Source organism: Ornithorhynchus anatinus, chromosome 8 (assembly GCF_004115215.2).
Source record: "Ornithorhynchus anatinus isolate Pmale09 chromosome 8, mOrnAna1.pri.v4, whole genome shotgun sequence".
Taxonomy (NCBI): domain Eukaryota; kingdom Metazoa; phylum Chordata; class Mammalia; order Monotremata; family Ornithorhynchidae; genus Ornithorhynchus; species Ornithorhynchus anatinus.
Window position 1 is genome coordinate 5,315,331 of NC_041735.1, and position 25,043 is coordinate 5,340,373.

The window sequence follows — 25,043 nt, forward strand, 5'->3', positions numbered from 1 at the left end:
CTTCGGGAGCGGGGGATTGTCACTCTTGGGCTTTTCCCCAGCGCTTAGGCCAGTGCTCTGCCCCCAGCAAGCGCTCAGTACATACCACTGAATAATAATGTTGGTATTTGTTAAGCGCTTACCATGTGCCGAGCACTGTTCTAAGCGCTGGGGGAGACATAGGGGAATCAGGTGGTCCCCCGTGGGGCTCACAGTCTTCGTCCCCATTTTGCAGATGAGGGAACTGAGGCCCAGAGAAGTGAAGTGACTTGCCCACGGTCACACAGCTGACAAGTGGCAGACCTGGGATTCGAACTCATGACTTCTGACTCCAAAGCCCGTGCTCTTTGAATGAATGAATCGATCCCTCCAGGCGTCCCGTTCCCACCCTAGTGCCCCACTGTGAGCTCCATCCTTGGAATGATAATAATTTAATAATAATTTTGGCATTTGTTAAGCGCTTACTATGTGCCTAGCACTGTTCTAAGCGCTGGGGTAGATACAGGGTCATCGGGTCGTCCCACCTGAGGCTCGCAGTTAATCCCCATTTTCCAGATGAGGGAACTGAGGCCCAGAGAAGTGAAGTGACTTGCCCACAGTCACACAGCTGACAAGTGGCAGAGCTGAGATTCGAACTCATGACCTCCGACTCCCAAGCCCGTGCTCTGTTGATGGTGATGGTACTCATTACGCGCTTACGAGGTGCCAAGCCCTCTTCTGAGCGCTGGGGGAGAGATAAGTTAATCAGGTCAGCCCACAGGGGACTCACAGTCCTAATTCCCATTTTGCAGATGAGGGAACTGAGGCACCGACAAGTGAAGTCCCCCATTTAGACGGTGAGTCCGTTGTTGGGCGGGGATGGTCTCTATCTGTTGCCCCATCGTACATTCCAAGCGCTCGGTACAGTGCTCTGCACACAGTAAGCGCTCGAGAAATACGATTGAATGAATGAAGTAGCTTGACCAAGGTCACACAGCAGACAAGTGGTGGAGTTGGGATTAGAACCCATGACCTCTGACTCCCAAGCCCGGGCTCTTTCCACTGAGCCACACTACCTCAATATTCCTCCACTAGGTGCATAATGCGGGACAACATCGGAAGCTGATCAGAGGTCCATAAAGACCGGACCACTGGACGCCTCCTGAGGGACAGAGAGAGGACTCTGGTCTAGTGGAAAGAGACCAGGACTAGGAGTTAGGAGAGCTGGGTTCGAATCCTACCTCCAACTTCTGCCCACCCTTTGAATTTGGGCAAAACCCTTGAATGAAGTGGAAAGAGCCCGGGCTTGGGATTGTGAGGTCATGTGTTCTAATCCCGGCTCCACCACTTGTCAGCTGTGTGACTCTGGGGAAGTCACTTAACTTCTCTATGCCTCAGTTACCTCATCTGTAAAATGGGGATTAAAAAAAACTGTGAGCCCCACGTGGGACAACCTGATCACCTTGTATCCCCCAGCGCTTAGAACAGTGCTTTGCACATAGTAAGCGCTTAACAAATACCACCATTTTTTTTTTTCTCTGGGCCTCAGTTCCCTCATCTGTAAAATGAGGATTAAGACTGTGAGCCCCACCTGGGGCAACTTGATCGTGGCTCAGTGGCAAGAGCCTGGGCTTCGGAGTCAGAGGTCATGGGTTCGACTCCCAGCTCTGCCACTTGTCAGCTGTGTGACTGTGGGCAAGTCCCTTCACTTCTCTGGGCCTCCGTTCCCTCATCTGGAAAATGGGGATTAACTGTGAGCCTCCCGTGGGACAACCTGATGACCCTGTATCTACCCCAGCGCTTAGAACAGTGCTCTGCACATAGTAAGTGCTTTACAAATACCAACATTATTATTATCTCCCCCAGTGCTTAGCACATAGTAAGCACTTAACAAATACCATTATTATGTGTATAACCCAATTTTCTTGTATCTATTATCTATACATATCTTATATGTATCTATCTTGTATCCACCCCAGTGCTTAGAACAGTGCCTGGCACGTAGTAAACGCTTCATATATACCACACATTTTTATTATTTTTAAAATGGGAATTAAAGACCCACACTCACTCTGCCTTCAACCGGGAGCCCCGGAGGGGGATAGTTCCTGTCTGATCTGACTGCCCCTAGGTTTAAACCACAATAATCCTCGAGACTGTAAACTCATTGTGGGGAGGGAACATGACTACCAGCCCTGCTAAATTGTACTCTCCCAAGCACTTAGTACAGTGCTCTGCACATAGTCAGAGGTTTTAATCTCGGCTCTGCCACTATCAGCTGCGTGACCTTGGGCAAGTTACTTCACTTCTCTGTGCCTCAGTTACCCCCATCTGTAAAATGGGGATTGAGACTGTGAGCTCCACATGGGACAATCTGCTTACCTTGTATCTCCCCCAGCGCTTAGAACAGTTCTCGGCACATAGTAAGCGCTTAACAAACACCAACATTATTATTATAAGGAGCTAATTAGACCATTGGTCCAAGTTCGGATGGAGCACAGGCCTGGGAGTCACAGGGATCTGGGTTTTAATCTTGAGTCCACCACTTGTCTGCTTTGTGACCTTGGGCAATTCACTTCACTTTCTCTGTGCCTCAGTTCCCTCATCTGTAAATTGGGGATTGAGACCTCGAGCCCCACGTGGGACAAGGACTGTGTCCAACCTGATTTGCTTGTATCCACCCCAGCGCTTAGTACAGTCTATAGCACATAGTAAGTGCTTAACAAACACCATAATTATTATTCTCAGGCCCTCATCTGTAAAATGTGTCCAACCCCATTAGCTTGTATCCACCCCAGCACTTAGTACAGTGCTGTGAGAAGCAGCGTGGCTTAGTGGAAAGAGCCCAGGCTTGGGAGTCAGAGGTCATGGGTTCTAATCCCAGCTTCTCCACTTGTCAGCTGTGTGACTTTGGGCAAGTCACTTCACTGGGCCTCAGTTACCTTTATCTGTAAAATGGAGAATAAGACTCTGAGCCCCATATGGGCCAGGGACTGCATCCAACCCAATTTACTTGTATCTGCCCCAGTGTTTAGTGCAGTGCCGAGCACAAAGTAAGCGCTTAAACACCACAACTGTCTCTCCAGCGAGAGCAGGATCCTTAAGGGCAGGGATCAATTTCTCTGTATCCTATTGGAATCTTTCAAGTTTAGTACTGTGTTCTGTATCAACTATGCACTCAACAAATACCATTAATTAGTAATGCTATTTTGCCTTTAAATGTAATCCTTCAAGAGAAAGCTCAAAATCCCCCAGCTATTTCTTTAATGTAGCCCCATTTCTTCCCATTTAACATCTTCTGTTCTTCAGTTTAATACTCAAAAGGCCAAGGAATTATTTGTGAGTACATGGATTTTTAAGGTTTTATTCCCTTTTCCTGGTTTCTACTCCTCCCTGCATAGTCTATTCAATGGATTGTGACAAATTACCAATATTTCCACTTATCAATAGGATCCATGTGTATGTTGGGGAAAACATCTGGAGGGAATGTATCACAACCTTTTGTCATTCCAGGGGGATTTCTTTGTTCTCTATTAGTCTGGATTTTCCTCCAGTATGAGTTCCTGCGTTCTCCTGTGTGTTATATTTTCCCTTCCATTACGCAATTTTTACCTCAAAATTCAGATACTGTTAGGGTTTTAACTGACCACCAGATGCCCTGAATTAAATTCCGTTGCCTTCACGCTCTTTCAATTGTGAACAGGTAGGAATGAAGTTGTGTCGTTTTAGACATTTTTTCCAATCCATCAAGCGAGTGCTCGCTGTGTGCTGAAAGCACTGTACTTCCATCATCTGTAATTGCTAGAAAAGTGTAATGAAACCAGAGTAACACTTTATCACGTGGATGAACAAAAAATTAAAGCTAAATACATCCTTCACATAATGGCCAGAGGGTCTCCCAAGACAAGGCAAGAGCAGAAGTTTCTGTCCACTTGAGTGGTGGAGCCTGTTGGGGGGTTTCGGTGTGGAGTATTGGGAGCTAGCTTTTTCAGGCAAGCTATCTTAAGCTGAAGAACAGTTTTCCTACTAGTGGGGCTCTTAAGACTTAAGAAGGCATAATAATGTTGGTATTTGTAAAGCGCTTACTATGTGCAGAGCACTGTTCTAAGCGCTGGGGTAGATACAGGGTAATCAGGTTGTCCCACGGGAGGCTCACAGTTAATCCCCATTTTACAGATGAGGGAACGGAGGCACAGAGAAGAAAAGTGACTTGCCCACAGTCACACAGCTGACAAGTGGCAGAGCTGGGAGTCGAACCCATGACCTCTGACTCCGAAGCCCAGGCTCTTTCCACTGAGCCACGCTGATAATCTGCTGGGAGGTAAGCGAAGGCTTAGGTGACATTTGGAGATTCCTTTCCAATACGGATTTTCAGCTTTTGTTCCGCGTACAGTGCGCTCCACACAGTAAGCGCTCAGTAACGTGGATTCTTTGATCTTTTGGCCAAAGAAACAGCCTTAAATAGACATATATGGTTCTTTGGGAGATGGGTGAGGATAGGAAGGAAGTAGCCTGGCCCCTCCCCGCTTCAGCTCAAAGTTTTCCTACTTCTAGGAAATGAAGCATACTGGGTGGAGAGTAAACTTCCTTTCAGAAGTAGGAAGAGAGGATGGAATCAAGCGAGCCCGGCCTGGGTTGTTCGGAATAACTAACCGTTCCTGATGAGATGGCAAGCGCCACAAAAGCTCTCACAAGTCAGTCATTCATAGGCCATTAACTGATAAAATTTTTTATTTCACTTTTGAACTCTTGTACACTTTCCTGATTATCCTTGTGTAAGGTGAAACTAGAACTGTTGAGAGGACATACACAAATCTAGTACACAATAACCAGGGATTTTCTTTTTGCTATACTATTTTCACAACCACGTGTGTGCTAGGCAATATAACCGTCACAGAAGCAAACGTTCGGCAGAATACTGGTCAGTAAAAACGAGGCAAAAAAGAGCTACCAGATATACAGACAGGCTCGGTTCCACATTCACTACTGCATTTATCAAGCGCCAAGTATTAACTGCACATTTTGTTCAGCTATAAGGGAGGGTTTGTTTTTGTTTTTTTAAATCAGTGCATGAATCTTTTTCTCTTCAGCTTACAGATGGACAAACAGATGGAATCTACAGCTACGTGGAATGTTAAGGTAGAGGGATGATACTGTGAGACTGATAGGTTTGACTCTGCCTAATCCTTTCCACTGCATTATTCATGCAACTTTCTAGATCACAGGGTCTTGCTTGGAGATGTTGAGACCTTCGCTTGAGATTTTGGTGTACGTCACTAACGAGTGTGATAGGGCTGCATTCCAGAAGGAAGTCAAGGGAATTCTTCGATAGTTAAGCCAGATTCTGATACTGAGGACGTGTGGCGGACGTGTTAGGAACGGAGGAAGATTATACGGTGGCCCGGTACCTCTCACGGATTTAGCTGAATGACACAACTGTCCACTGGTGTACTCACCGACTACCCTCCCGCCTCCCACCACCCGGCCCCCTCTAACCCTGCCCACATATTCACAGAAGTGGAACGAAAATCTACAAGAGGCTAGAATTCAAAGAAAAAGAGATGTGAGGAGGCTGAAGGAAATACGTTCGAGGAGAAGAGTCTAAGGGCTAACGGTCAAAAATGGGAAAAGGAAGCTTAGAGAATGCATTTTCCAAGTCCCAAACTGGAAATGTCCTACAGGGGTTTTTAATTTTCCTGAAGTGGAATGCAATCTTTGCAATACGTTATTTCTAAAGGTAACATCCGGCAAACAGATAAGGCCATTCATAAAACGTGCATCTAATAGGTAACACTGCCGAGGGCAGGGAGCTTAGTCAGTCACTTGTTTTGACAGAGCGCTGGACCTTTTATTCACCTCTCCCCCTTCAATCAAAACCCAATTATCTAACCCAAAGAATGTGGATTTAAGGCTATCTTCCGTGACACTTACCTTTCCCAATTTTGGCCAGGAGCAAAACAGTCTGGAAAGGAGCCCCCAGCTGGACCGAAAAGCAGGCAGATTTGCATGGAGTTGCCATTCAACTGGAATGCCATGTGATGGGTTGTTTTGTTTCCTGTCCCAGTGTCACAATATAATCTCTATAACTTTCTGTACAACTTTACAACAGAATTGTACTTCGACTAATTTGAGATCAGATTAAATTTTCAAAAAAGTTTACACATAGTTCAGGCCTACTTTTTCTACCAGTTAAGGATTCTGCTAAGTTACAAAACCCCATAATCACAGTGTTCAGTTAAAAAAAAAATAATAAAATTAAAAAAAAAAAATCAATCAACACACGGTCATCGCAACTGTTAATGTTACTAAGAATCAAACTTCAGAATGCCGCCGCATCTGCTTAACCACTTTTTAGGTACAAACACCAGCCGGTCGGTCTGCGGCGGACGGTTCCTGCTATACTGAGGTTGTGAAAAGTCGACGTACGATTCTTTCTGTTGGTCGCACAAAGGGATAGATGTGTAGGATACAGAGTGACGTTGAACAGCTAGTGAAGCGTGACAGCCATTAGTTCTCTCCCTCTCCAGCATCCCCTTCGTCTCCCTGGTTTTCCGACGTCCATAGCTAGGATGGGGGGGGAAAAAATATACGGCCGTCAGAAAAGCGGTAGAGGGGCGAGGGGCGGGTGGTCCGAAAAAGAGGCGCCAGGTGAGCTGTTTCGGAATCTGCCTCGTCAATTATGGATGGAGAGGTGAAGGCTCAGATACGATATGTAGGGCTGGCGAATCACACGGGGGAGGGTAATGAAGAGCAGCCGGGGACAAAGGACTTTTTTCTCGGTAACTTACTGTATTTACAATTGCGCCTCAAATCTTAATCAATAGTGCAAAATGGCTTCTCCACCACCCAGGTCCCGAAGGAAAACTGGGAAGGAGGAACCGATAGGGAAGTGTCATTAATATTCCCGGAAGCGGTAACGATTTAGACCAATACTTACGGTGAGATTGTCCCTAAGTAACTGCATGATCAGAGTGCTGTCCTTGTAAGACTCTTCGTTCAGTGTATCCAATTCGGCTATTGCTTCGTCAAATGCCTAAACCAAATTAAAACGCTTTAGTGTAGGGTTAGCAGAAAACGGCTTTTCATTTAGACGAACGCAACCCGATGGTCAAGAAACGCTCCTCAATCTGGCCCTTTTGGGATTGGGAGGATTGTCTGGACTCTAGACTAACATGTACCACATCTCCCCTTTACCGTATCCATCCACGAGGCCAAAACGTCGCTACAAAGCACAGAGTATAGTTTGGGATCAAAACGTCCTCGGACGCAACCCCTTGCTTCTGGGGTCAACGGGAATCGTCTCCGAGATTGCATCATTGTTCACTGCAGAGTCGCCAAAAGGGGTGATGGGGGCAAAGGGAACTGCCGTGTGGGGCCTTCAAGAAACTGGGCAATATCAATCATCACCTCTCAATTCCACTGCTACGTTTAGTTCCACTGCAGCTTGAGGAAAAGAGGATATGCTTCTTTAACTGTGGTACCTGTTGAGTGCTTACTGTGAGCCCAGTGCTCTACTTAGCTCTGGGCCAAATACATGATAATCAGGTAGGTCACCCTCTCTGACCCACTGGGGCTCACCCTCTAAGAGGGTTTATAGATACAAGTCCATTTTGAATAAATTAGCTGAACCTTCCTGGCATTTTCTAAACAATCAGAGCACTTCACTAGCCCTGGGATTAATAGCCAGAAAGGAAGCATAAGCTCTCCCCACAGACCGCTCTCAACTGTGGTCTGAACCCTTGTCTTACTACAACTATTTTAACAGCCTCCTCACTGGTCTCCCTGCCTCCAGCCTCTCCCCTCTCCAATAATAATAATGTTGCTATTTGTTCACTGTGCCAAGCAGCGTTCTAAGTGCTGGGGTCGATACAAGGTAATTACATTGTCCCACGTGGGGCTCACAGTCTTCATCCCCATTTTACAGATGAGGTAACTGAGGCAGAGAGGTTAAGTGACTTGCCCAAGGTCACATGGCTGACAAGTGGAGGAGCCGGGATTAGAACCCATGACCTCTGACTCCCAAGCCCGGGCTCTTTTCACTAAGCCATGCTGCTTCTCTAATCTTCACTACCCACTGCCACCCAGATCATCTCCATGAAGAATAGTTTAGCACACATCTCCCCTCTTCTCAAAGCCCTCCAATGGCTTTCTACCTCCCACTTGCTCCCTGCCACACAGTTTACATATCAGCATTTTTTCATTTTGCTCTTTATCCTCCCCATGATAGACTTCTGACTTAATCTTACTTACCTTACTCTTGTGTCTCCTACATCATTATTATTAACAATCGTATTTATTGAGAGCTTACTGTGTGTAAAGCACTGTACTAAGCTCTTGGGATAGTACGATGTAACATCAGACACATTCCCCACCCATAACGAGCTCATACTCTAGAGCTGTCTTGAGTCTGTCAAACTGAGCCTGGAAGCTCCTATTCTCCCAATCTGATAGCTCTTCCCAAATTCCCTCCTAAAATTTCACCGACCCCAAAGAGCATTTGCCAGGTCACTCCTAATACCTCCCAGTCACATCAACCCAACAGAACCAGTAGTGTTTATATTTTTATATGTTTGTGTATATCTATATAAAATTTCCCCTTCCTCTGTATATAAAAGTATAATCAATGTATTTAAAGTCCTAAGAGGCAGGGATCAAGTCATATCTGGTGTTCAGCCCCACTCTTTGAACCCTCTGTTTTCGCCACGTTCGACGGTGGGGAAAAGGCGGCCTGTCCAAAAGCTCACCGTTTTGGCCAGGCTGCAGGCCTTCTCGGGTGAATTTAGTATCTCGTAGTAGAAGACGGAGAAATTGAGAGCCAGACCAAGCCGGATGGGATGCGTAGGTTGCATTTCTTTCTTGCTGATTTCAAATGCTTCCTGATAAGCTTGCTGAGAGTTTGATACTGTAGCTGGAAGAAAAATTAAAATGCATTTCAAACCATTCTTTCCAGAGTCAATGATGTCTTGAGGTCATCGGGTCTAACGTAAACCAAAGCCACTTAGACTGAATGGCGTGTGGAGCAGCACATCTTCTTAACTGGGCAGGGAATATGTCTGCTTCTTGCTGTATTTTACTCTCCCAAGCGTTTAGTACAGTGCTTTGTACACAGTGAGAGCTCAATGACTAAATAACTGGGAAAGAACCGGTCACGGGGCCTCTGTTCATACTGCACCTGAAATCTCTCACCACTGGCTTTACGCTAACCAAAACAGATCTGTTAAGATTAAGGTCTAACTTAAAGACCAGAGATTCACCAGGCGACAGTCCAGCTAAATCTTTTTGCAAACCTGACACCCCTATAAAGACTCCTACATTATGATCTGCAAGGGGGTTTAAGTTGCATTCTTGAATGAGAATCATTAACAGGCTCATCAGTCCGTGTGGTAAAAGTGGCCTGTCTGACACGTAAACTCACCAACCGGTCAGCGGCATTTGCTCAGTGCATCAGGCCCTGTAACACTTCGTGAGCATCAAAGGTAAGGAACGGGTTTGCTAATTGTTGTATTGTTCTCTCCCAAGCGCTTAGAACAGTGCTCTGCACATAGTAAGGGCTCAACAAATACCACTGATTGATCGCCAACATCACCAAGTGAAAATCCACTCAAATCCGTCAGTGGGTTTTCAGCTTCACCTACTTTGTTTATTGTCTCCAGAAGCCACCTCGGAAAGGTATCTGAAGTAATCCCCTTTCATTTTCAAGTAGAACACCTTACTTTCCGGTTGGGTGGCGTTGAGAATAAGGTATTTATCCAAAAGTTCCTGGAAAAGAAATATTTTTTTCAGAACTCCCGATACTGCATTAGCTCCAAATGTTTAACAGTGCTTTTTAGTTCATTCAGGGTTGCAAATCACTTCTTGACTACTACCCATTGGCAGAACTATTTGCATCTAAGTAATCCAAGTTTTCAATGTTTCCTTCAAAGCTTTAAGAAATGACCCTTTCTATTCATGTGTGTGTGTGTGTGTGAGAAAGAGAGATTAGGAAAACTTGCATTTAAGATCCACAATTCCTCCTTACTTCACAGTCTCTCCTGATGGAAGTACGTCATTGGAAAAAACTTCCCCTAATTGCGTGTTATCCCAAGCATTCGGTTGAAAATCCGTGTTATGGAAGGGCTGAGGACACTGAAAAACTAGTTAAGCATCAGGCAGCTTGCCTTCCTTCAGATATTTTCAAGTCAAAAAGTTTTTCTGGATTCTTTTTAGCACAATTCAAAAATTACACAATTTACAGATTAGTCAGTGAGGTCATTTTCACTCCATGAGGTAATAATCATTCCATGAATTGCCGGCACCATCTACCCGAGACCATGGTGTTCTTCCACAGTTTCTCTAATAAGGAGGCTAATCGCAAAAACTTGGGTTTGGTGTCGGCAAGACTAGAGCTGCAAAAAGATACTGGTCGTAGTTTTTATCACTAGACCAGAGACATAATACTTGTACAGTCTGTGAGAAGATTACTGCCGATGTCACAGAGTGTGCACAGCACACTGAGCTCCTTGGAGGAAAATGTACCACAAAAATGTACTACCCAGATGGACTCATTATTAATTATGGTTTTTAAGTGCTTACTCTTTGTCGAGTAATGTTCTGAGCGCCAGGATAGAGACAAGTTAATCAGGTTGGACACAGTCCCTGTCCCACATGGGGCTCACAGTCTAAGTAGGAGGGCAAACAGGTATTTAATCCCCACAGCTGAGGAAACTGAGGCACAGAAAATTAAGTGACTTGCCCAAAGGCACACAGCAAGCAACTGGCAGAGCTGGGATGAGAACCCAGATCCCCGATGCCATGGCCTGTGCTCTTTCCACTAGGCCACGCTGCTTCTCTGGGCTGTTTGGGAATGTCGAGCCTTAACGGAAACTACCACTCTAAGAGAAGACACCACATCATTACCAGAACATCATTGCAGATATCCTGCAGTTCCGCCTCAATCTTCTCACGATACTCTTTGCCCATCTGCTGCTTCTTCTCATTCCGCTCCGTTTTCTGCTCGATGCTGGAGATGACCCGCCAAGAAGAGCGGCGGGCCCCCACCACGTTCTTGTAGGCCACCGAGAGCAGATTTCTCTCTTCGTTGGAGAGTTCGTGTCCCTGTTCGGTGACCGCTTTCATGGCAGCCGCCATGTCGTCGTAGCGTTCGGCCTGCTCGGCCAGTTTTGCTTTCTGCACCAGTTCGCTTTTATCCATGATTAGTCCCTGGAGCGGGGAAACAGAAGAACGGTGGACTGTCATGGGCAAAAAGGAACGAACAAGGAAGTCTTAATGCTCCATCGCTTGGGTGAGGTATCGAAAACCCAAAACTCTACTTTCCTATACTGCATCATGAGACAGTCAGTGGGGCGGGGGAAGGGGCTTCTACGTTCGTAATTTGGAGGAAGCTAACAATCGACCGAGGATTCCTCTCCCCCCACGAAAATCCTTTGGAACAGAGTGTATCATTTTAGCAACCCCGCTTCACCCAGGCTGTGAATGTTTCTGATTAGGCCCGTCCCAACCACCTACGGCCTCTACTTCCTCTGCTGCTTCTCTTCCATCTGGCTTCCTGATGCTCTCAACCAATGCTTCACTGGGAGTGGGCAGTGCGGGGAGCATGGCCGGGACTACCCACAACCGGGGAGGGCTGCTCGTGGACTGCAACCTCACCCACGCGCCGCCGTCCACCGCCAACCAACTAATAAGCTACAACCAGGTCCAACGATCGGCAGCCTTTTTTTTTTTTTTGGAATATTCACTGTGTACTGTGTGCAGAGCACTGTGCTAAGCTACAATACCAGAGTTGGTAGACGTGACCACTGCCCTCAAGGGGTTTGCAGGGTGTGTCACTGTCGAAAATGCCGCTGGAGACTTCCCTTCTTCAAAAATTTCCATTGGGTTCCCCCTGCTTCTCAAAGAACTCAAAGCTCCTTGAAGGGTCTTCCTCTTATCTGGTTTCTCTTCCTGACTCATCCCGGCTTGGGCTCTCTGTTCCTCCCAAGCTCCGCTCTGATACGCCGCTTTGACCTTTGCCCCTGCCTAGAATGTCTCCTACTTTACCCCACCCCCAGAGGCGTGACCAAGCCGCACCCCTTCCCCAGTCTTCCTATGGGTGCCATTCCCTGACTAGTAACCCACCTACTGCCCGCTCAATCTTTTCCCCAGCCCTACCTTTAAAGCCCTTCTAAAATTCCGCCTCCTACAGGAAGGCTTCCCCAACTAATTCACAACATCCCAGCTGAGCTAAGCCAACCCCCAGGCTTGGGAGTTTTCTCTCCATTTACATATTTATCTGTATATTCAATTATTTGATGAGCTTGTACTGCTTCCTGCTTTGCACTCAGTCTTCCTCTGGCTTTCAATACCTACGAATTAATTCCCGTCTGTCAGCCCTATTAGACTGCAAGCATTGCTGCACTCTCCCAAACGTTTAGTACAGTGCCTAGCACTTGATACATACCCCAGCGATTTGTTTGAGGCCAGGCTATTTCACCTCAGCATTCATGTACCCATCCGCTTGTTTACTAATAATGGATTTAATTCTTCTCTAGTGCCTTCATATACATTATTTCGTTTCTAACTATGGTCTAGTCTACCATTTCTGTCTACTGTCTCTCCATTAGATTGGAAGTCTTCAGGGGAAAGGAGCAGGTATTTTACTTTTTTGCATTCTTTTAAGAACCTAGAAGAGCGCTCTGTGCACCAAAGGCATTCAATAAATAGTGCTGATAGCGGGTGTCACTCCGTGATGACACCATGTGCTCAGTGCTCAGGATTTTACGAGACACTTCATATACCTAAAGGGCTACTGATTCAAAAACTAATATATCAGGATCAAACATGCACCCAATGTGCCACGTTCCTAGGATATCAGAGCAACATGTGTTGCTGAAATGCGGGCTTTGAGCAGTAGCAGCAGCATGAACTGAGCGTCCACTTGACCTGGTGCACTAAACCAAACACTTGGGAAGCAGAGCATAAAGCGGGCAGTGAGGGAGCGGCATTGCCTCAGATGAGGGAGACAAATATAAAGGCGTTTATTTTGCCCAAGGGCAGTTAAAATAAAGAACTCGAGTAAACAGACATACACGGGTACTAAGGAGGATATAGACAAGTCCATAAGTGGTAGAGTTTGTTGCAGGGATGGTGTGGCTCAGGCACCTGGGAGATTGATTGGGATAGGCTTCTGGGGGGGCTGGGTGAGGTGGAATTACAAGGGCTCTGAGAATGGGGAGAGAGCTGTGGTCTGCCTGGTATGGGGAGAGGGGGAGTTCCAAGCTGAGGAGCCCATCAGTGTGAGTGTGAGGATAGAAAGAGTTTACAGGGAGGTCCAGCTAGAAGGCAGACTTGGGAGGAACAAATGTGGCAAGGTAAAGGAAGAGTAAGGGACGAGACAGGTAGGATGGGCCTTGAGGAAAACTGGGAGGAGACTGTTTGATGTGGAGAGGCCCAGGAAGCAAGGGGAGGGTTTGGAGGAGAGATGTGGGCCAGGAGAACGATGCTTCGGGAAGATGATCCAGGCAGTGGTGTGTAGTATAGTTTGCGGGGAGGGGAATCCGGAGAGGAGGTTAATGCAACAATCTAGCCGCAGTAAGGCCAGAATTTAAAAGTAGACAGTAGATCAGAATTTTAGGGTCGGGTTATTCTAGTATTTGGGAAAGTCTCTTTCTCTGATAGGCCTCTTACCACCTTAGCTGTGAATTTGTGTTAATTATAGAGACAGGATTTTTCCGAGGTCCTGAAGATAAAAGACCTGGGTTGTCTGAAGGCCCATTACTACTACTAATAATAATTAATAATCATTTTGGTCCCTCTAGACTGTAAGTTCATTGTGAGCAGGGAATGTCTGTTATACTGCTGGATTGTACTCTCCCAAGCACTTAGCACGGTACCATGCACACAGTAAGTGCTAAATAAATACGATTGATTGGCATTTGTTATGCACTTACTATGGGTCAGGAACTCTAGATACAAGATCATCCGTTCCCATATGGGGCCCACAGTCCAAGTAAGAAAGAGAACAGGTATTGAATCCCCATTTTGCAGGTGAGGGAACTGAGGCACAGAGAAGTGAAGTGACTTGCCCAAGGTCACACAGCAGGTAGGCGACAGAGCCGGGATTATAGGAAATGCTAATTTCTAGGACCCCCCCAAGTGCAAATTTATATATCATCCGCTGGATGTTGGATACATAAACTTAAAATAAAAACACAGCCCAGATCCAGGCAACTCAGTCTAGACACCACCACCAACAAAGGCAGAGTTTTCATATTATTACTCACCAATCGTGTTTCAGCTCAACCTCAGGCAGAGTTTATTCATTCTAACATAAGTCTATTCTCAACTAAGAGTGGTTGATCTCTAATCTTGACTCCAAGTACCACCACTCCTAGCTTATCTGTTTGAATTTTGTCTTGTGTCTATATGGTCTACATAGTTTCACTATTTATCTACTATATGGTAGGGGGTCTACTTTAATTGAATTTAAAAGTAAATTCCTTACGGGCAGGGGTTGGGTCTCTTACTATTAGAAGACTGGCAATTAAATATCGAGTGAGTTTTAGGCCCATATTTCCAACAGGATAGCTGGATGGCAGTGGTGGGGTGGTCCACTTCAAACATCCTTAAACCTCTCTGGAACACTACATGCTGGTCTAGATCCATAGCAGAAGAGTGTCAAGACAGGATTACCAAAGAGAGGGATCTGTGGGTGAAGTGTGTTTAAAGAAGACATACTAAAAAGACCTATAATCATTTTGGTTTATGATCGATTTTGGGATCTCTGGCCAATGTTCTGGGAACTGTCCTTTCTTTGATTCCAGCATCGGTCCCTGTGGCTTTATTTAGGTGCCATCCAACAGGAATCTGTCAGACAATGAACTTCTAAGAGCCATTTGGCCATGGAACAAAACACTGTGGGAGGAATGGAGACATCCACTCCAACGGCCCCAATAAATATGAAATGCAGGACGTTCCTTCAAAGGAGCTCCAAGTTCTTGATAAAAAAAAAAATAGACGTTCACCACCTACTTACCCCAGTCACATTGCAAGTATGTAACGGATCTTAAGGCAGAACACACTCTGACCTATGAGAATGTTCTAACCACCATCCAGACATATTAATATGATTTTGGATTTCTAAAAGAATTCTAATCAGAAAAGGCAGTAGGCTGTTTTTTTCTGAAGTCAGAAAGGGTATGTTACCATTTTGATATTCCTAAAGTAGAATTCAGGCCTGACTTGGGACTTTTACTTAAAACGGATCAAGAATGATGGCTAGCTGTCTAGCTTCATCCTGCTCATCTGTTAAAATCTCTGAGCTGTAACCTTCATAAGCGAGACCTACGGCTCTCCTGGGGCCTTGAATAAAGATCTCAATGAGAAAGTACAACAGGAGAGCAGTTATTTGACTCCTGAAAACCCTAGAAAGGCTGTAGGCTGGATGTGAGACCAGGCAGTCACACAGTCTAAAGAATCAAGGCACCACAATTCACAAATAATTAGAGGTAGCGATATGCCTAAGATATTTTCCACAGAACGGGCAGACATCAGGCAAGGCCCTTACACGCCCTGGTGTGAGGGTGGAGTTTTGTATATATAGTGTGTGCACACCCACCCGATCGGTGCCAATCTGTTCTGAGCTTCTGGATCTGTGGAGACAAATAACAAGAAAACGCTGGCCCGTTGAAGAAGGTATTCTTTTGAACGGTTAAAAACTGCTGCCGAGAAAGCCCTTACGGGGATCATTTTAACAGTGGACATCTTCTTTAAAAGGTCTCCCTGAGACACAATGTCCACCAGGGTTTTGGGGTCCCTGGGGCGGGACTGGGGAGAGTACAATACAACAGGGTTGGTAGACATATTCCCTGCCCAAAATGACCTTAGAGTCTAGAAGCAGGGTCAAGTCCTGACCCCTCCGGAGTAGGGGGACGGGGAGGGCAGCCCCCAACCCCACCTGCTAGGCCGCTAGGAAGACCATGACGGTTAGATTAGGGATGCTCTGGCTGGAGGTGGGGAAGAGGTTGTGGATTAGCCTTTCCAGCATTAACAGACTGCAACTCCTGTTCCTGTGGCTGTGAGCCCGTTGTTGGGCAGGGATTGTCTCTATTGCCGAATTGTACATTCCAAGCACTTAGTACAGTGTTCTGCACATAGTAAGCGCTCAATAAATACGATTGAATGAATAAATATGGCTGCCCATAGCAGCACAGCCTAGAGGATAGAGCACAGGCCTGGGAGTCACAAGGACCTGGGTTCTATTTGCAGCTCTGCCACTTGTCTGCTGTGTGACCTTGGGCAAGTCACTTCACTTCTCTGGGCCTCAGTTACCTCATCTGTAAAAGGGGGATTGAGACTGTGAGCCCCATGTGGGACAGGGACTGTGTCTAACCTGCTTAGTTCGTATTTACCCTAGGGCTTAAATACCACTATTATTAATGCTTTCACTGTTCTTATCCTGCTACTTTTCTGGCATATGCCATCAGTGTTCCACCTGTCTTTTAGATGGGATGTCCCTTGTGGGCCAGGGAAGGGGGTGGAAGTCATCTCCTTGTAAACTTTATCTGGCTTTCATACACTGTTTTGCACTCGGCAACTACTCCAGAGCACATGAGCTGGGCCATAGTGAGGGATCGGGGGCCAACATGTGGAGGTTTTGCATACATTACCAAAGACACCTGGTACATAGTAAGCGCTTACCATAAAACAACAACAAAACACTAAACAAATGCAACACACAAAAATAATGCTAAAAAAATGAAATGCCAAGTGGACCGTTAGGACATAGTGTGGCATAGTGGAAAGAGCCCAGGTTTGGGAGTCAGAGGACGTGGGAAGTCAGAGGACATGGGAATCTAATCCTGCCCCCACCAAGTGTCTGGCTGTGCTACCCTGGACAAGTCATTTCACTTCTCTGTGCCCCAATTACTTTATCTGTAAAATGGGGATTAAGACTGTGAGCCCCTTGTGGGACAATCCGATCATCTTGTATCCACCCTGGTGCTTAGAACAGTGCACGGCACACAGTAAGCGCTTAAGAAATACCATAATTAGCATTATTATTACAAAACAGAGGGTTCCGGTCTGTTCCGGTATAAAAACTCTGCTGTCTTCTTCTTGACCCGTCCCTCCCAACCCCCTTCTTCCTTTCCAAAAGACTTCCCTGGCAAGGCACCCTGGCAACTTTCATGCAAGGATGCAGGGTCACAGTGCCTGCAGTCTATTCTCATGCTGTCAAACAAGACTTGCCCTAGGGTAAAAGTCATCATGTCCACTTGGCCCACTGGGGGAATTAGGAGAGAGCCTGAAATCTTAATTTAGCCTTCAGAGACATCATCGGCAAAAAAAACGCACTGTATTCTCCAGGGGATGGATCCCCTTAGCCTTTATGAAGAGAGTCTTGAGTTTAAGACCAACGCAAATTTAACAATGGAATCTTTTCCCATGAAATTTTCTGGGGTACCAACGATTTCCCAGGAACCACGGAAAACCGACAGCTCTGGAATTAGTGCCTTTAGCAATAACTGTAGGAAAGTTTCAGGAGAGATAGCAGCACCTGGTCGATGACCAAAAAAAGTATCCGTTTAAAAAAAAACAAGCCCAAAATAAGACCAATGCTGAATGAACAAGGAACATCATGCTTCTGGACTGTTGATGTTTAAATAACAATGGTAACAGTTATAGTCTTTGTACAGGGAGGTGGACCTGCCTCTCTAGTCCAATTTGCTTTAAAAAAGAGTGATGGGCAGAGGTGCTCTCAAGAGCTAAATGGGCTGTAAAGATCCAGTCGACAGGACTGCTACATGCAGAGCTTTGGAAGGGTGCAAGTAGACCTCCCCAAAAAAGCAGAATAAATGCAAACAATATGCCTAAACGCATATCAAACTACCATGGTGCCAGTGGGAAAGATGGAAGCAAGAAGGACAGTGGGGACTGTGGGGACGACTGTGACTGTATCCAAAACCTTCAGGGAAGAGAGAAGTCTTGGGCAATTTCAAAGACAGTGTGAGCCACAGAATTAAAATGGATAGGGAGGAAGAGGAAGGCGGGGTGGGGCGGGACAGGGAGGGTATATGCAAAATGGAGAGAAAGGAGAGGGCTTGCCTAAGCGCAGAAGCTGGGCCAAGGTGAGAGCTGAGGAGTCAAGAACTCTGATTTGAGGTGTTGCCAGGTAGTTGATGGCAAACTTGTGTTTAATACATTCATTGAGAGAGTGTGCTTTCCCCTAGGACACCTCTAGCACTGGGGAACAAAAAATAGAGACCTGTTGTTTCTCTGGAAAGCAGATGTTGTGCTACTGAGGGAAGGATGAAAGGAATAAGAAAGTCAGAGGGAGAGCAGGTGGTTTGTGGGTGTTACCCATAAAAAGTAGAAGTGCTCCTGGCACTCCAGCATGTTGCTGAGATAACGCCCACTCTAAAAAATGTTTGTGTCCCTCTCTGCCTGGAATTAAGAGTCCTGTAATGAGTCTTGCTCCATTCAAATGATTACGAACATCTGAAATGGAATTTAGCTCACGGGTCTCTGGCAGGGTAGATTCTTCTGCCCATCACACAGGCCGAGCAATGAGTTTAGATCTATCCGGAAGGAATCGCTGAGGATGAGTTGGCAGTTCCATCTCCAAACGCAGTTTCGGCCACAGAGATTTCTGGGCATCATTTTCAGATGAAATGGATTCAACTGCGGAAGTTTAACTTAAAAACACAAATCGGACGCAGAGGAGGGAGAGTCCTTTTCCCAAGGTCAAAATGACTTTGTGGTACAGAGGAGAGAAGAACCCATGTCTCTTGGCTTTCTACCCACACAATGAGACCAAATACCGTCTCAAACCATCTGTTAATTAACTTGAAAATAATTGGGCAATAATATATGAAAATAGTTCTAACTTGCAAAGAGATTTAAAAGCATCTTCGTACCCAGAAAACATTTCCCAACGCTCTAAATGTGTTGACCTGGACCCATCTATCAAAACCACTTCTTCATCCCTTCCTACAGCTCTCCCTATCACTATAAGCACACCTATCCTTCAGATTCGAAGCATTTTCACTCAAACCGAATGAAAAATTCTCATTTACATTAAGCCTGCCCACCCCACAAAGGTAACAATTAAGAGCTAGTTCCCTAAACTGCCCAAGGCCAATTACCTGATTTCATTGAGGATCCATCTGCTTTCTCAGACTGTCAGAATCTTGCATGAATTAATCAGCCAGGCAGAAATAGGGGGAGGTACTTACCTTTCAAACAGAAAATAATAATAATAATAATGTTGGTATTTGTTAAGCGCTTACTATGTGCCGAGCACTGTTCTAAGCGCTGGGGTAGACATGGGGAATCAGGTCGTCCCACGTGGGGCTCACAGTCTTAATCCCCATTTTACAGATGAGGGAACTGAGGCACAGAGAAGTTAAGTGACTTGCCCACAGTCACACAGCCGACAAGTGGCAGAGCTGGGATTCGAACTCATGAGCCCTGACTCCAAAGTCCGTGCTCTTTCCACTGAGCCACGCTGCTTCTTTTCCACTGTGAACAGGTGTAGCCGAAGAGACCGGCACATGATTTACGAAAGTCTACCCACACGAAATGCCTGAGAAATGGACCCTGGGCTAGGCCACTGATTATAAGAGGCCCTGCAGGTGACTGTCACTCTAACTTGGCTTCTCATTTTTGTCTCAGATTGAACCACCTCACCCTGATTTAGCGTGGTCTAGTGGAAAGAGCACAGGCTTGGAAGTCGAAGGGTCTGGATTCTAATCCCAATTTTGCCACGTGTCTGCTGTGTGACCTTCGGCAAGCCACTTCACTGGACCTCAGGTTCCTCAACTGCAAAATGAGGATTAAGACCATGAGCCCCACGTGGGATGGGGATGTGTCCAACCTGATTAGCATGTTATCTACCTCGGTGCTTAGGAGAGTGCCTGGCAGAGAGTATGCGCTTAACAAATACCATTAAGAAGCAGCCTAGCTCAGTGAAAAGAGCACGGGCTTGGGAGTCAGAGGTCATGGGTTCAAATTCCAGCTCTGCCACTTGGCAGCTGTGTGACTGTGGGCAAGTCACTTAACTTCTCTGTGCCTCAGTGACCCCATCTGTAAAATGATGAAGACTGTGAGCCTCACGTGGGATAACCTGATTACCCTGTATCTCCCCCAGCGCTTAGAACAGTGCTCTGCACATAGTAAGCGCTTAACAGATACCAACATTAAAAAAAAAAAGTAGCGTCCACCGATCGCTGATTTCCAGCCACCAATGGCTGTGTAGATTGAAACTGAGTTTAAAAGTGCCCTGGAAACATTTCTTTGCCTGCTTTCGCACTATTAGATATGCAGTACTGCTAGGGAAATCAGGAAGCTTTGTTACAGATAGCTAGTCTAGTAGGCAAATTCAGTTGTTGTCTCTGGCGACTTTAAATGGGGAGTGGAAAAAGAGTTTAACGATTCAAAGAACCACTCAGGGTTACAGTAAGACTACAGAACTTAGCCAGCAAGGACAAAAGCAGTTTGGCAGCTTTTGAGACCAAAATTGAGGATTTAAAGGCATATATTAATTCAGATGTTAAATATTGCCTCATTAGAAGAGTTTAAAGGTATATATATCACATCTCAGACTATACCATCTGTTTAAGTCATACCTGACTTTACCTTACGTTGGCTAAAACACATCAGAAAAATCCTGTGAAATAAACGAATTAGCACAATGCTTCTTTTTTACGTACTACAGAGAACTAGCACGGCATAAAACTAAGCCATCTTCACTGACCTATGGTCTTAGAATGACTCGTCTTTTGACACCAAATAGACATTTGTCTTTTTCATTTCTTTAACAATAATAATTGTGGTGTTTGTTAAGCACTGGAATAGATACAAGATAATCAGGTCCAACATGGGCCTCACCCTTTAAGTGGGAAGGAGAACTGGTTTTGAACGCTCACTTTGCAGATGAGGGAACTAAGGCACAGAGAATTTAAGTGCCTCCCTCATGGTCACCCAGCAGGTAAGCGACGGAGCCGGAAATAGAACCCAGGTCCTCTGCCTCCCAGATCTGTGCTCTTCGACTAGGCTGTGCAGAACTAGACAAAATGTCTTTGCTTCTCTTTGATGCTCTGCACAAAGTCAGTGCTCAATAAACACAACTGATTGATTTACTTTGGAAAAATCTGGAGGGAGAAAGTGTCATTTAAAAAAAACACAGAAAAACCATTAAAGACAGACAGAAAATGTGGGTCGATGAACTAACCTTTCCCCCTGGAATAGCTGTCTAAAATTGAGGACAGGCAACTGATAGGGCTAGGGTATTCCCAACCTAGTTCCTTGGAGTGCATTCATTTCGTAGACCACCACATAATTCTGGGTCGACATACCAGACGATAGAATGAGGTCCAGGAGAAGCGGCTACATAGTCTTGCTGATGATCTTGTTTCTATCTCAGGGCTTGGCACAGAGTAAGCACTTAGTACCAGCGAGACAGACAATATTCTCTCATCTTACCTTCAGCAAACACCCGGGGAGATCAAGAGCGTTTTAGTGGTGTTATTTTATTTATGCCATGAGGTAGATGGCAGTAATTATGATCCCCAGCATCTCGTCTATCGTCAGCACCGTGTGACGAGGGGAGAGCTGGGCCCAGAATTCAGGTGCCCTGATTCAGCTCAGCGGTCTTTCCCCTAGACACGCACTGGCGGGCCAGAGTTCAAAAATTACTCGTTGGTGGGAAATTTTTCTAACTGTTAAGAGAAATAGTAGGAGGGAGAAGACAAAACAGATGCAAAGTACTTCTACCCCCAATTCATTAGCCTCCAAAAGGATAACAGAGAAGCCTCCTCCCTTGTTTGGTACAGATAGGATGATGGAAGAAAAACTTTAACGTCGGCAGAATATCTCACACAGAATGTCACAGTCCCCTAGCCCACCTTCCCACTTGGTCCACCTCAGGTAATTCCATAATTTTTAATAATAATGTTGGTATTTGTTAAGCGCTTACTATGTGCAGAGCACTGTTCTAAGCGCCTGGGGAGATACAGGGTCATCAGGTTGTCCCATGCGAGGCTCACAGTCTTCACCCCCATTTTACAGATGAGGTAACCGAGGCACAGAGAAGTGAAGCGACTTGCCCACAGTCACACAGCTGCCAAGTGGAAGAGCCGGGATTCGAACCCATGATCTCTGACTCCCAAGCCCGGGCTCTTTCCACTGAGCCATGCTGCTTCTAGACACATTGCCCAAATTAATTTCACTAAGCTTTTCTTCATTGCCCCCCCGCCACCATCTACTTGATCGGTCCAACCAATGGTATTTATTGACCACCTGCTATGTGCAGAACACTGTACTAAGCGTTTGGGAGAATACGATACAACAGAATTAGTAGGCACTTTCCCTGCTCATGCGTTTAAAGTCTAGAGACTGATTTCAGTGGAATTTATGTGAAAAGGAAAGAGAAAAACACAAGACAAAATTAATTTCCTTTTTACAATGAAGAATCCCAAGTGTTGCTCTTCAGAAGGAGAATATTTATCCAGTAAGTTCCCCCTCTTGTTTAATGAGAAGCAACTGACTGGATATGTATAATTTCCTAATTGTGCAAAACGGTTCTAGTTAACTCAAACACGCTCTCTTTGAGACTATTTATGGACCAGGTCTGACAAAAGATAAATCTAAAACGTGCTACACACATTCTACCTTTTTTCAAACAAGGGAAAAAAAACTGAGGTGAGGCTGAAAATGTCACCCCGACATCAGAGTTAAACGTCTAAAATCACAGATGAAATTTCCCTAAACTACACAAAGATTCCAAGTCCTAAAAAAGTAGGGGCGAGATTGTGAGCTCGTTGTGGGCTGGAAATGTGCCGGCCAACGCTGCTGTCCTCTCCCAAGTGCTTAGTACAGTGCTCTGCACATAGTAAACGCTCAACAAATACCACTGATTGATTGGAGGCTGAAAGAAAAAACACGAAAAAGATTAGGGCTGCATTAATTTATAAAGGAACCTGTGATACCTGGGTGGGCCCCAACGGACAGAAAACATACTATTTTAAGAAGGTTAAGTCTTGTCTTTGAAATTCCAAATCTAAATCAGCATTGCATAGGTCCTGCCTGATAGGGAGCAAATGGGCTATTGTAAACTCTTAAAAGGGCAGGGGCCACACCTTTCCTATACTGTGTAAACCCCTGTAGAACATGTCCACAAGAGATCCTCTAAAACACTGTATTTCTGATTATATAAAGGCTGTAGAATTGCCTTGGATCCTCTGGAAGACTGGTCAATGCTTTCTTGACTGGAGTATGGGTGGGGAGAAAGGGGAAAAGAAGGGAAGAAGCGACGGGCAGGTAGGACACAAGTACTAATTAATCCTGCATTAGCAGACTTCAAATCCTCATTCCCATCTCATCTGTTCACACACCCACTTCTCTGTGGGCTGCCTTGGGCACCCATTTTATTTTTTTTTTTAAAGGGTGGGGGGCGCCTGGTCTAATTAAGGAAACTTCATGAGGCACATTGGCAGAAGTGGGAGGCAGGGTCTAAATGGGAATTGGCACTTGATGTAGGTAAACCCCACCACCACAAGCCCCCCAAAACCCTGTGTTTCCACGCTGGTTCAATCCCCCACTTGCGAATGTGTCCAACTGACGGTTCCCATTAAGGTAATTCTCACAATACTTATTACAAGTATGTTCAGTCTAATTCTTTTCATCAGCTCCCTCATTTTAATTTCATCAACAAATCCTGCCAGATTCCATTCACCCCCCAAAAGGGGAGTAAAATCCGAGGCTGGTGCTCTCTCCATTTCTGCAGGGAGTGAGGCTGCGTTTCGGGATAGAAGAGGAAATGAAGATTTTTACTTTTTTTGCTAATTCTGCTCCCACAGCCCCACCGGCGATATTAACCTAATGCCAATTTCTTTTCCCTCCCGTTTTGTCACTCTCCCCCCTAACACCAAAGGAGGGGCGGGGGGTAATAGTTACATCTTCAATCTGTTCAAAAATAATGGGGTAATACTTGCATCTTCAATCTGTTCAAAAATAATTCTGAGCTCTGTGCAATACCAATATTTATAGACTCTCGCCCGCGTCCTTGGTGTTGCACAGAGCTCTACCAAGGAGGCCGGCGAGAGTCTATAAATATTAAATAAACCTGATTTATTTATTTATTTATTTATTTTTTGCTGCAAAGGGGGGGCTAATTTCCCTCCACCTCTTTCCAAGGTTAAACCTCCCGAGCTCGGCCGTGGCGAGGGGAGGCTCGGGGCGAGGTCGGACCTTCATTCCGCCGTACTATTGGGCGCTCACTATGTGCAGAGCGCTGTACTAAGCGCTTGGCATCTACAATTCGGCAACAGACAGAGAATCCCCGTCCCATAACGGGTTCTCCAGTCTCAAGGTCCAGGCTTGAAGGCGGAGAAAGCGCCCGGATTTGATTTTTAGGGCGGAAAACAAAGAGGAGGGGGAGGGAAGGCGAGGCAGGGACCGACCTCGGGGGTGGGGGATCCAAGGAGGGAAGGGGCTCCTTTGCACTGTCACGGCGGGGGGTGGGAAAGGGGGGCTGTACTGGACGCCCCCAGGCTGGAGGAGGGGTCTGGGCCTCCCCTGCAGGACTCCTGACCGGCCTGGGCCACTCACCGGGCGGGCAAGAGGGCGGAAGGACACGACGGGCTTCGGAAGGGCGGCTTCGGGCCTGGAGGGCCGCTTCCCTACGGACCCGCTCGGGGCAGCTCCTCCCGCTGGGATGGTCCTGCTGGTGGAGGAGGAGGAGGAAGAGGATGGGCAAGAGGAGAAGGATGGGCAGCAGTGGCGGCGGCCCCACTTCCGCTCAGGCCTCCACTTCCGGTCCTGAGGCCGCCCCCTCCATCTTGGGCCATTGGTCGGGAGGGCGCGATGGGCAGACACGGGGCCGCCCCGCCATGACGGGAGGGGCCCGAGGGAGCGGGGAGGAGGAGCTCGGGAGGGACGGAGGAGGAAGGGGGAGAGGCCTGAGGAGGAAGAAGAAAGGGCGGAGCACTGGGGAGGGATGAGAGGGGACAGAGGGCTGGGGAAGAAGGAAGGGCTGAGGAGGGATGAGAGGGTTGAGAGCTGAGGAGGGGGCGAGGGATGAGGAAGGAGAAAGGGCTGAGGAGGGATGAGAG

At 46.3% G+C, this 25,043-nt stretch overlaps 1 protein-coding gene across 2 annotated transcripts; it reads right to left on the minus strand.

The window, feature by feature from the left end:
* Window positions 1–4,660: 4,660 nt before the first annotated feature.
* Window positions 4,661–24,704, minus strand: YWHAB (tyrosine 3-monooxygenase/tryptophan 5-monooxygenase activation protein beta). Of its 2 annotated transcripts, none has more exons than XM_029070560.2 (6): window positions 24,541–24,704; window positions 10,855–11,157; window positions 9,594–9,717; window positions 8,703–8,866; window positions 6,896–6,991; window positions 4,661–6,522 (listed from the first exon to the last, which is right to left on the minus strand). In XM_029070560.2, the coding sequence occupies exons 2-6, from the start codon at window positions 11,146–11,148 to the stop codon at window positions 6,466–6,468; spliced, it is 735 nt and encodes a 244-aa protein (XP_028926393.1). In that variant the 5' UTR covers window positions 11,149–11,157; window positions 24,541–24,704; the 3' UTR covers window positions 4,661–6,465. The 2 variants fall into 2 exon arrangements, with proteins under 2 accessions (XP_028926393.1, XP_028926392.1); XM_029070559.1 differs by lacking the exon at window positions 24,541–24,704 and adding an exon at window positions 18,451–18,603.
* Window positions 24,705–25,043: the final 339 nt, after the last annotated feature.